This window comes from Mercurialis annua, linkage group LG2 (genome assembly GCF_937616625.2).
Source record: "Mercurialis annua linkage group LG2, ddMerAnnu1.2, whole genome shotgun sequence".
In the NCBI taxonomy this organism is placed as follows: domain Eukaryota; kingdom Viridiplantae; phylum Streptophyta; class Magnoliopsida; order Malpighiales; family Euphorbiaceae; genus Mercurialis; species Mercurialis annua.
Window position 1 is genome coordinate 12,994,446 of NC_065571.1, and position 11,279 is coordinate 13,005,724.

Consider the following 11,279-nt stretch of genomic DNA (forward strand, 5'->3'; position numbering starts at 1 on the left):
TTCTACAAGTCTAAATTTTAATTAACCAGATTAAATTTAAAACTTTTCATATTTTTAATATATAATAATATAAAAAACATTTTAAATCTCATAATTTAAAAACACATATATAAATTATAAAAAGTAAAAATGATTTAGTTGATTAAGCTTAATTGCAGGGAGTTATTAGTAAATATCGTTGATGAAGGCCAAAAGGCAGGCAACTGCTTAAATCCTCTTTATATAGGGTTTAAGCTTCCAACTTCTGCAAACAAACAACAATGTCAGTTTACTTTCCTGAGGAAGTGATCCTTCAAATCTTGTACAAACTCCCTGTCAAAAAATTAGGTCAATGCGCAACTGTATGCAAATCATGGAAATTTCTCATCAAAAACCCATCCTTCATCATCACCCACTCAAACAATCAAACCCACGAACCACTTTTTCTTTTCAGACTCGTCTCCAATGGCAAAGAACGCTACTCTCTCCATTTCGACGATCAATCTTCACAAACCCACATGGCCTTCAACTCTCCTGCCTTGAAATGCGATGCCCAAAATCGTTATTTCCGAGTCTTAGGTTCTTGTAAGGGTCTCATCTGTCTGGCTGATGATTTAACCGTTTTTACTAACACTTACGTTTTCTGGAACCCTTTGATTCGGAGGTTTAAGAGGCTTCCTGTCCCGAATTTTACTTACGGGGATTTTGATGCTTTTATTGGGTTTGGTTTTGATTCTGTTGGTAGTGATTTTAAGTTGTTGAGGTTTGTTATGTTTGCTGCACTCGAAGGTCCTGGAGAACCGCAGCCTCGGGTTGAGGTTTTTTCGCTTAAGTCTGGGGTTTGGAAAGATATTACTCAGATTGCTCCTAAATATGAGATTTATACGAAGGGTTCTCAGGCTTTTGTCAATGGGTTTATCCATTTTATGGGGTATAGAGGTGATGAGAATGTGATTTTGAGGTTTCATGTGGGAGATGAGGTTTTTCGGCGGATTAAGTTGCCTGGTAGTTTAGTTTATGGATTGGGAGCTCATGTGTATGTTTCGGGTTATAAACAGTCTTCTATTGCTGTTTTTTATAAGAATTTTTTTGGACCTGTTGAATGGCAAGTTTGGGTTATGAAAGAGTATGGTGTGGTTGAATCTTGGACCAAAATTTTGACTATTGATGAGAGCATGGGATTGCCTGGTCCGATGGGGTTTCGGAGGAATGGAGATCTAATGATTGAATGTTATCATGGAGATATAAGGTCGCTTGAACCTGAAAGCCGAAAGACTAAGCGTCTCAGAATTTGTGGGGAAAATACAGGATATTACTCTTTTGTCGACAGTTATGCGGAGAGTTTAGTGTTATTTGACAGAGGAAAGAAGTAAAAAGCTTTGGAATTTATCTCGACTTTTTGGCAAAGGCGCTAGAAGTAAGGTTAACTGAACTTATATGCTTTGTAGTTTGTTCAGTTCATATGCTTGTTAAATCTGTTTCCCTTTGTTTACATGTAGACATCATTTTAAACTTTGCCCTGTTTCTTAAATTGAATTGCTTACATTGCTGCATCGAAAATATGTTCAGGATAGTTACTGAATTGAGTCTATTAAATATTAGTTTTACTTATTAGAAGCAAATGTTGTATTTTGAATATATATAGAGCCAATACCATCTTTAGCTTATGATCTCAATTGAGCAGTCTTTATTTTGATCCTCGCTTGAATTAGGCTACATATTTGTTTTTTCATTTCAAAGAATTTTAATGTATTTGAGCTTATGATCTTTAGCTGATACCATCTTCGTAGTTATTATTTCTTTTCAACCGTCTATTTATCACAATTGTTGGATGTATAAGACATTGGTTCATCCTGAAAAATGAGTAGATATCTGTGTCTGATATCATTCTTTTGATATCATGTATCATTTTCTCTTAATGTCTGTGCTTGATATCATTCTCTTGATTTCATGGATCATTTTCTGTCACCGTCTTGTTTTTTCTTTTTTCAATTTAGATTGACATGAACCCCCACTGTTTAAAACTTGCTCCACGTGTTATATTTATGTTGCCTAAGGGTGTTCCATTGAGGTTATGTTCGGCAATATTACTAGCAGTGAGTTCCACTGCACTAGATTGGAGTTGAAAAAGAATAAATGGATCTATTGTGCTATGCTTAGTTTGCATATTCTCCATTATTTGTATCTTCTTCTGTTCTACTTTTAAATCAGCTATCAAATATGTTTTGTTCCTAATGTCGGCTTATCTTTATACTGAATCTCGTTTTGAAAAATACTCTAAATTCTGAAGATTCTAAAAATTTTGTTTTGGAAATTGCCATTTTCTTTGAGCAATATTATGATTATATTACTATTACTTCTACTGTAACTAACTATAAGATTGACGGACATCTGATTTTTGGTTTCACATGGGACTTGTGAAACATTTGGTTGATGAATGCCATCTTATTTGTGCATTTCAGGTTATAAGAGTCATCTATTGCTTTGTTTCATGAAATGAAATTGAGGACGTGTTGGGTACATATTTGGGTTAAGAAAGAGTCTAATGTTGTTGAATCCTAGACTTAGATTTTGATAGGTGGAGAGAGCATATGAATGCTTACTCCATTTGAGGTATAAGATTTAGGAAGACTTGATAATTTAAAATTAAGATTTAATTGCCTTTAGATATAGAACCCAAAAGTAATAGTTATTTACCAATTTGATATACGCAGTTCAATTTTATCTTCTCGTTCTGCTCCTGGATTTGTTTCTCGTCTTTAGGCATAGACTATGTAGTACGGAAACGGAAATATTGAAACGGGAAGCACCTAAACGGGAAAAGTTTTAGAACTGTGAAATGCCAAAAAGTTCGACTCGAAAAGTTTTCGTGCAGAGATAAACCTCATTTTTAAGTTTGCACCGTTTTGTAGATTTAGGTGGCTGGTTTTCTATGGTTTTTCGGCTTTCTCTCTACTCATGATATATTTGCACACATGCAGGTCCAGCCGGTTCATATGGTTGGTTGAGCCGACGAAGGGATTGTTTTGGCTCTTCGTAGCTGCAGCAAATTCGGCATATAAGAATATGTATAGTAGAATAGGCTTCTGCTATTATGATTTTATAGTTAGGCTTGGTGACCTTAATCTTTAATGTTCTACACATATTTCCTTCGCACTTAAAATATATAGGCACTATTGAACTATAGCTCAAATGTATGCACGTTGGGCTGCATTTTGGATCTACCTTTCCTGATGATAAAAAGGAAAAATATTGGCAATGTTATGATCAAGTGTTTGGGAGTTTATAGTTTTTGATAAAATTTCTTGATTTTCATTGGATGTGAAGTTTTTAGATTTAAACATATTACAATAATGCTATCCACAATTATTTAAATTAATAACTTCTCGATCCAAAGTGTCTTAAAGCGATTTGTTGAAATGAGTTTCATTCGAATATTTGAAAACTTTCAAAATAGTTTTGTAAAAGTTCAAATCACTTTCATACAAGTTTTACAGGCGAGCTTTTAGTACCACTTTCATCTACGGATTTTAACTGAGTGATAAATATAAATATATGAAATTTTATAGAAGTAGTTGACTGGCAGTGGCATATGTATAATTTTTTTTTATTAAAGAGGCAGAATTGTACTGAAAATTTTATCAAGTAGGAAAATGGGCATATTATATTGGAAAGACGCAGTCAAAGATCGTTGAAAATCTTTAGTGCTCGTTGAAAATCGCAACAATTGTTGGCCGGATCGTTGCTCAGGTCGTTGAGTCCTCAGCCAACGAAAAGTAAAAGTCAACAATCATTGGCCCCATCCTCATGATTGTTGACACCTTTGATTGATGATCTCAACAGTCAAACTCTGACTTAATTAGTAATTTGCTCCTTCAACTTATAAGTAATGGACAATTAACACATAAATTAACTTTGTTGGCAAATCAATACACGAACTTGGTGATTATGGGCAATTAATCCATTTTGACAAATTAACTTACAAGTTAAGAGCGCAAATTGCCAATTTAGGATACAATTAACTCACAAATTAAAGGGGAAATTGCTCATAATCACCAAGTTCGTGTACTGATTTGCCTACAAAGTTAATTTATGTGTTAATTGCCCATTGCTTACAAGTTGAGGGGGCATATTGCCACTTAAGTCGTCAAACTGTAGATAATCTTTATAGGAGCATTATATTCCAAAATAAGTCCAATCTAATGGTCTAATTGAGAGATATCAATACTTTACTAAATCATGCCAGTTTTAGAAAACACTTGAATGCTATTTCAATAAACACCCGAAAATAACACAAAACAAAAACGATTAAACCTCAATGTCAAATACTCATGATACCAACCAATTACTATATATCAAACACTCAAGATATCATAGTAAAATAAGATTTCAAAATCCGATAAAGCATGTCAAACAATACACACATTGAAAAACAATCGAAAATGAAACCGAAAAAATATAAATTTTATTATAATTAGAAAAATATAAGTAGAGATAAATCTTTTGTAATAAGAAAAAAAATACCAGAGACATCTAATAAGAAAGTAAATACTAAAAATAGAAACAACTCTATTAGAGTAAAAAATGATAAATTTAATTTAATTAATAATTTTTTATGTTTACACAACAATATACTACCTTTATTTCATTTCATTTCATTTTACTTTAACTATATTTTACTAATTAAAACCTCAGACAAATAAAAATTTAATCTAATTGAAATCAATTGAATTCAATGAATTTTCAAATACTAAATTAAAACGTTTAATTTAATAATTTTTTAATATAAAATAAAATACTAATATTTAAACTTCATTTCAATCTTCCTCTAGGGTTTAAGCTTGCAATTTCTTCATTGAAAAAACCTGAAGAAACAACAACAATGTCAGTTTACTTTCCTGAGGAAGTGATCCTCCAAATCTTCCACAAACTCCCTGTCAAAAAATTAGGTCAATGCGCAACTGTATGCAAATCTTGGAGATCACTCATCAAAAACCCATCCTTCATCATCGCCCACTCAAACAATCAAACCCACGAACCGCTTCTCCTTCTCAGATTCGTCTCCAATGGCAAAGAACACTACTCTATCCATTTCGACAATCAATCTTTACAAACCCACATGAGGTTTAACTCTCCTGTCCTGGAATGTGAAAACATTAATCTTTATTTCCGAGTCATTGGTTCTTGTAAGGGTATGATCTGTTTGGCTGATGACTTAGCTATCTTTACTTACACTTACGTTTTATGGAACCCTTTGATTCGTAAGTTTAAAAGACTTCCTGTGCCGAATTTTACTTTTGAAACTCATGGGGATTTTGATGCTTTTATTGGGTTTGGTTTTGATTCTGTTGGTAGTGATTTTAAGCTGTTGAGATTTGTTATGCTTCGTGCACTCGAAGGTAGTGAGAAACCGCAGCCTCGGGTGGAGGTTTTTTCGCTTAATACCGGGGTTTGGAAAGATATTACTGGAATTGCTCCAAAATATGAGATTGTTGGGAAGGGTACTCAGGCTTTTGTGAATGGGTTTATTCATTTTATGGGATATAGAGGTCATAGGAATGTGATCTTGAGGTTTCATGTGGAAGATGAGGTTTTTCAGCGGATTAAGTTGCCTGATAGTTTAGTTTATGGATTGGGAACTCAAATGTGTGTTTCACGTTATAAAGAGTCTTCTATTGCTGTTTTCTATAAGACTATTTTTGGACCTATTGAATGGCAAGTTTGGGTTATGAAGGAGTACGGTGTTGTTGAATCTTGGACTAAAATCTTGAGTTTTGGTGAGAGTATGGGATTGCCTACTCCGTTGGGGTTTCGGAAGAATGGAGATTTGATGATTGAATGTTGTGATGGAGATATAATCTCGCTTGAACCTGAAAGCCGAAAGATTAAGCGGCTCGGAATTCGTGGGAAAAAACCAGGATATTACTCTTTTGTGGACAGCTATGAGGAGAGTTTGGTGTTATTTGACAGAGGAAAGAAGTAAAAAAGCTTTTGAATTTATCTCGACTTCTTTGCAAGGTTAACTGACAACATTAATGCTTTGTAGTTTGTTCTGTTCATATGATTGTTAAATTTGTTTCCCTTTGTTTGCATGTAGACATCACTTTTAAACGTTGCGGTATTTCTTAAATTGAATGCTCACATTGCTGCATCCAAAATATGTTCTAGATAGTTATTGAATTGAGGCTCTATTAAATATTAGTTTTACTTATTAGAAGCTGCAATGTGGCAAAGAACAAATGTTGTATTTTGGATATATATAGAGTCAATACCATTTTTAGTTTATGATCACTATTGAGCAGTCTCTATTTTGATTCTCACTTGAATTAGGCTACGTATTTGTTTTTCATTTTGAATAGTTTTAATGTACTTGAGCTTATGATCTTTAGCTGATACCATCTTCGTAGTTATTTTTTAGTTGTCTCTTTATCACATTTGTTGGATGTATAAGACATTGGTTCATCCTGAAAAATGAGTAGATATCTGTGTCTGTTATCATTCTCTTGATGTCATGGATTATTTGCTCTTAATGTCTGTGCTTGATATCACTCTCTTGATTTCATGGATCATTTTTTTAATTTAGATTGACCTGAACCGCCTCAGTTTTACACTTGCTCCACATGTTATACTTATGTCGCCTAAGGTTGTTCCATTGAGGCTGTGTTGTGTTTGGCAATAGCAATACAACTAACAGTGAGATCCACTGCACTAGAATGGATGTGAAAAAGATTAAATGAATCTATTGAGTTATGCTTAGGTTTGCATACTCTGCAGTCTGCACTATTTTTATTTTCTTCTGTTCTGCTTTTAATATTAGCTATCAAATATGTTTTGTTCCAAATGTCGGCTTATCGTTATGCTGAATCTCGTTTTGAATTATGCTCTAAATTCTAAAAAATTTGTTTTGGAAAAAGCCATTTTCTTTGAGCTATATTATGATTATATTACTAGTACTTCTACTACACCTAATTATGAGCTTGATGGGCATCTGATTTTTGGTTTTCACATGGGATTTTGGAAACATTTGGTTGATGAAATGCCATCTTATATGTGCATTTCAGGTTGTAAGAGTCATCTATTGCTTTGTTTCATGAAATTAAATTTGGGACGTCTTGGGTACATATATGGGTTAAGAAAGTGTCTAATGTTGTTGAATCCTAGACATAGATTTTGATATGTGGGGAGAGCATAGGAATGCTTACTTCATTTGAGGTATAACAAGGGAGACTTGATGATTTAAAATTAAGATTAATTTGCCTTTAGATAGAGAATACAAAAGTAATAGTTATTCACCAATTCGATATACATAGTTCATCTTTTTCATCTCGATATGCTTCTTAATTTGTTTCTCGTCTTCAGCTATAGACTATGTAGTACACAAACGAAATATTGAAATGGGTAGCACCTAATTGGAAAATGGTGAAACAAAATTTGTATAAGAATAAGTTGTTAGTATAGGGTTTCTGGAGTTTCAGAAGTGTTTCAAAAAAAAATGGAATGCCAAAATGTTGGATTCAAAAAGTTTTTGTGCAACATAAAGGATAGATAAACCTCATTTTTAAGTTAACACCATTTTACAGATTTATGATGTCTAATTCATTGCGTTGGCTGAGTAGAAAGTCCCAAATTATTCTCTGGATTCCTGGTTTGATTAATGATGTTTTGGCTTCAGTAACAAATGTGAACTGGGGTTCACTTTTCCTTGATCATCTTATTCTGTTCTGTCACTAAATTCTGTTTTAAGTTGATTTGATGCAAAATCAGAACTGTCTTCACAGTGATTCTCGTTTGAAACTGCAGCTCCATGGTTTGGGGTGTGCACAAACAAATGCAAACCCAACTGGAAAATTTGGTTCGATTTTTGGCATAAAAAAACTTCAGTTCACATTTTGTACAACAGAACCAATTTTCTTTTTATAAGAAATAAAATTGGTTTGGTTCAATTTTGAAAATGATCAAAACATCGGTTCAATTTGAATTGAATGTACACCTCTACCGCCCATGGCACCTGCAGACGACAGGTTCAATATTTTTAAATGTTAATTTTTTGAGATTGGATGGTTGGTTTATATTTCTATGGGTTTTCTGCTTTCTTAGCTCATGATATATTTGTACCCATGCAGGTCCAGTCGGTTCGTATGGTTGGTTGAGCCGAGGAAGGGATTATCTCGGTTCTTCTGTAGCTGCTGCAAGTTCAGTATATATGAATACATTTAGTAGCATAGGCTTATGCTATTATGATTTTCCAGTCAGGCTCGGTGACCTTAAACTTTTGTAAAATCAGAGAACTTCTATCTTTAGATTAGCAGTACATTTCCTACTTTCTGCTAATTTCTATCCGGATTTCCTTGGCACTTAAAATATATAGGCACCAATAAACTATAGCTCAAATATATATAACCGGGTTGTATGGTCCTGGAATATGGGTGTCCGATCCTTATGGACTAACTGGAAAGGTACAACCTGTAAATCCGGCATAGGGTAACATTTTGCTAAGGTCGTGCTATCAAATCTTTCTACAAGCATTAAAAATCTCCCTCCCTGATGGAAAAGAAAAGAAAAATATAGGCGGTGTTTTGATCAAGAGGTTTGGAGTTTATATTTCATTGAATTGTGAAATTTTTAGATTTAGAATTATTACAAAAATGTCATTCATATATTTTTTATTTTATCAGATGATTTTTTTTATTTAAATTAATAATTTTTCCATCCAAAATGTCTTGTTCCAGTAGAAACACAACATAGTACTTGAATTACACGCAGCTAACTTTTATGATAAAAGGATTTAATTTTAATAAATAAATAAAGGTATAGATATTTTAATTTTGATAAATAAAAGTAGAGGAATCTAAAATCAAGAACAGTACGAATGCAGGGACCTAAAGATACATTTTGCCTACAAAATCTGGTGAAATTCACTCTGGTGTTTGCTCGACAAATATGACATTGATCAGTAGTACTACTAGGCCTCAGCTTCTAGTTTCTGAAAAACTAGAATCCTGCAAATCAGTCAAACAAATCAAACAAATTCACGCCATAATCATAAAATCCAATCCTCCAATTCCAATTCATCTCCTTTACGCTAAGATCACTTCCCTTCTCCACCACCACCACCACCACCACCAAAACATCAACCACCTCCGGTATGCCTGCTCCGTCGCCAAACTCTGCCACCGCAACCCTGTCCACCTCTTCAATTCCCTCATCCAAATCCTCTCACTCTCCATTCCCAATTCCTTCCCTAAAATATTTACTTTGTACACTCAAATGCTGCTCATCGGCTTGTCTCCTGACTCCTACACTCTCCCTTACCTTCTCAAAGCTTGCACCCACTCCCATGCTTTCTCTGAAGCCCTCCAACTCCATGCCCACGCTGTCAAAACTGGTCTGTTCTCCAGTGTGTTCGTTAAAAACACGCTGTTGAGGGTTTATGCTGTTTGTGGTCGCTCAATTACTTCTGTCCAGAAGGTGTTCGACTTAAGTCCTCACTCGGATTTGGTCTCCTGGACTACTCTCATCCAAGCTTATGCTGACCTTGGGTATCCGTCACAAGCTGTTGATGTGTTCTTTCGGATGACGGATTGGATTGCTGACCCCAAAGTTCTGGTTGTTGTTCTCTCTGCGTGCTCTCAGCTGGGTGATTTTGAGCTCGGTATGAAGGTTCGAGATTATATGGATCAGAATTGTATCGATGTGCATTCTGATGTCTTCCTTGGTAATGCCCTGGTGGATATGTACTTCAAATGCGGTCAGCCTGAATTGGGTTGTCGGCTTTTTCGAGAAATGCCTGTCAAGAACGTAGTCTCGTGGAACTCTGTGATATCGGGGCTGGCTCAGCAGGGGCAGTTTAAAGAGGCGCTGGATATGTTTCGTAGGATGCAGAATGTGGGGTTGAAGCCTGATGCTGTTACTTTAGTTGCTGTGTTGAATTCTTGTGCTAATCTGGGCGTTCTCGAGTTGGGAAAATGGGCTCATTCTTATATGGATAAAATTCATATCAAAGGCGATGGATACGTTGGGAATGCGCTGGTTGATATGTATGCCAAATGTGGGTGTATAGATGAAGCATTTAAGGCGTTTCAAGCGATGAAATGCAGGGATGTGTATTCTTATACTGCCATGATTGTTGGATTTGCAATACATGGGAAAGCACACAAAGCCTTGGATGTCTTTTCTGAGATGAATAGAGTAGGCATACATCCCGACCATGTAACGTTTGTGGGCGTCCTTTATGCGTGTAGTCATGCCGGACTGGTGGAGGAAGGGAGAAGACATTTTGAGGACATGTCGAGGCTCTACCATCTACAACCTCAAACAGAGCACTACGGCTGTATGGTTGACCTTTTGGGTCGTGCTGGACTAATCTCCGAGGCCCACGAGTTCATAAATAAGATGCCTATTTTACCTGATGCTGCGATTTGGGGATCACTACTTGGATCTTGTAAAATTTATGCTGAGGTTGAACTTGGAGAGAGTGTAATCCAAAAACTTGTAGAACTGGAACCTGACAGAGATGGTGCGTATATGCTAATCTCCAACCTATATTCCTCTGCTAATAGGTGGAGGGATGCACTAAAGTGGAGAAAGGTAATGAAACAAAAACACGTAAACAAGACTCCAGGGTGTAGTTCAATCGAAGTAGATGGCACAGTCCATGAATTTCGCAAGGGCGAAAAATCACACCCAAGCAGTAAAAAGTTGCATAAGTTGCTGCAACAAATGAATCATCACTTGAGAAACTATGGATGTAAACATGATGGGGACATGTAGATGCCATTTTTATAGCACAGCAGATTGTTTTGTAAGAAGCATTTCTGATCTAGAAAGAAAGCGAAATGCGGATTATCTTTGCTCCTACTGATCTAGGAAGAACCTGAATTATACTTGATCAACATGTTGCTCAGGAGAAGCAAAAATGCTCAACTATTATCTTAACACGATCCAAAGAATTTCTTCATTGTTTCACTCGAAACTGTTTCAGGCCCTGAATTTGCTCGAGAGTTCTGAGCAACCGTCGCTAACACAAATATAGTCTTTGTTGTGTGATAATATCATCAGTGAAATGAAATACGGGAACACTAATTTGTGCAGGAACTAACATTACATGCCTGTACAAAGATTTCAAGCAAGCCAACCTAGTATGTGAAACATGAAGCTTCAGAACCTCCACTTTTGTTATCTAATAATAGCAAAATTCTCATTGTAAAGAATTAAACTCAAAACGAGACATTAAGCACGAATGCCTCACTCTCTTGACCAATTATTTGAGCACTTTTAACTGAGTTAGAGTTGTTTTCCAA

General features: G+C 35.3%; 3 protein-coding genes across 4 annotated transcripts; all 3 read left to right on the plus strand.

The window, feature by feature from the left end:
* The first annotated feature begins 215 nt into the window (after positions 1 to 215).
* Positions 216 to 3,263, plus strand: LOC126669080 (F-box protein At3g07870-like). 2 transcript variants are annotated; one of them, XM_050362403.2, is made up of 2 exons: positions 216 to 1,401; positions 2,961 to 3,263. In XM_050362403.2, exon 1 carries the CDS (start codon positions 261 to 263, stop codon positions 1,350 to 1,352), a length of 1,092 nt encoding a protein of 363 aa, XP_050218360.1. In that variant the 5' UTR covers positions 216 to 260; the 3' UTR covers positions 1,353 to 1,401; positions 2,961 to 3,263. The 2 variants fall into 2 exon arrangements, with proteins under 2 accessions (XP_050218360.1, XP_050218358.1); XM_050362401.2 differs by having other exon boundaries at positions 216 to 1,396.
* A 1,535-nt stretch (positions 3,264 to 4,798) lies between these two features.
* LOC130014549 (F-box protein At3g07870-like) lies at positions 4,799 to 8,300 on the plus strand. Its single transcript, XM_050362400.2, has 2 exons — positions 4,799 to 5,997; positions 8,103 to 8,300. The coding sequence occupies exon 1, from the start codon at positions 4,862 to 4,864 to the stop codon at positions 5,960 to 5,962; it is 1,101 nt and encodes a 366-aa protein (XP_050218357.1). The 5' UTR covers positions 4,799 to 4,861; the 3' UTR covers positions 5,963 to 5,997; positions 8,103 to 8,300.
* Positions 8,301 to 8,919: 619 nt separating this feature from the next.
* LOC126666758 (pentatricopeptide repeat-containing protein At1g08070, chloroplastic-like) lies at positions 8,920 to 11,279 on the plus strand. The gene has a single exon (XM_050359619.1). The coding sequence runs from the start codon at positions 8,920 to 8,922 to the stop codon at positions 10,747 to 10,749; it is 1,830 nt and encodes a 609-aa protein (XP_050215576.1). The 3' UTR covers positions 10,750 to 11,279.

Coding starts and splice junctions, on each gene's coding strand:
- LOC126669080 (XM_050362403.2), top strand. CDS start 261: ATGTCAGTTTACTTTCCTGAGGAAGTGATCCTTCAAATCTTGTACAAA.
- LOC126666758 (XM_050359619.1), top strand. CDS start 8,920: ATGACATTGATCAGTAGTACTACTAGGCCTCAGCTTCTAGTTTCTGAA.
- LOC130014549 (XM_050362400.2), top strand. CDS start 4,862: ATGTCAGTTTACTTTCCTGAGGAAGTGATCCTCCAAATCTTCCACAAA.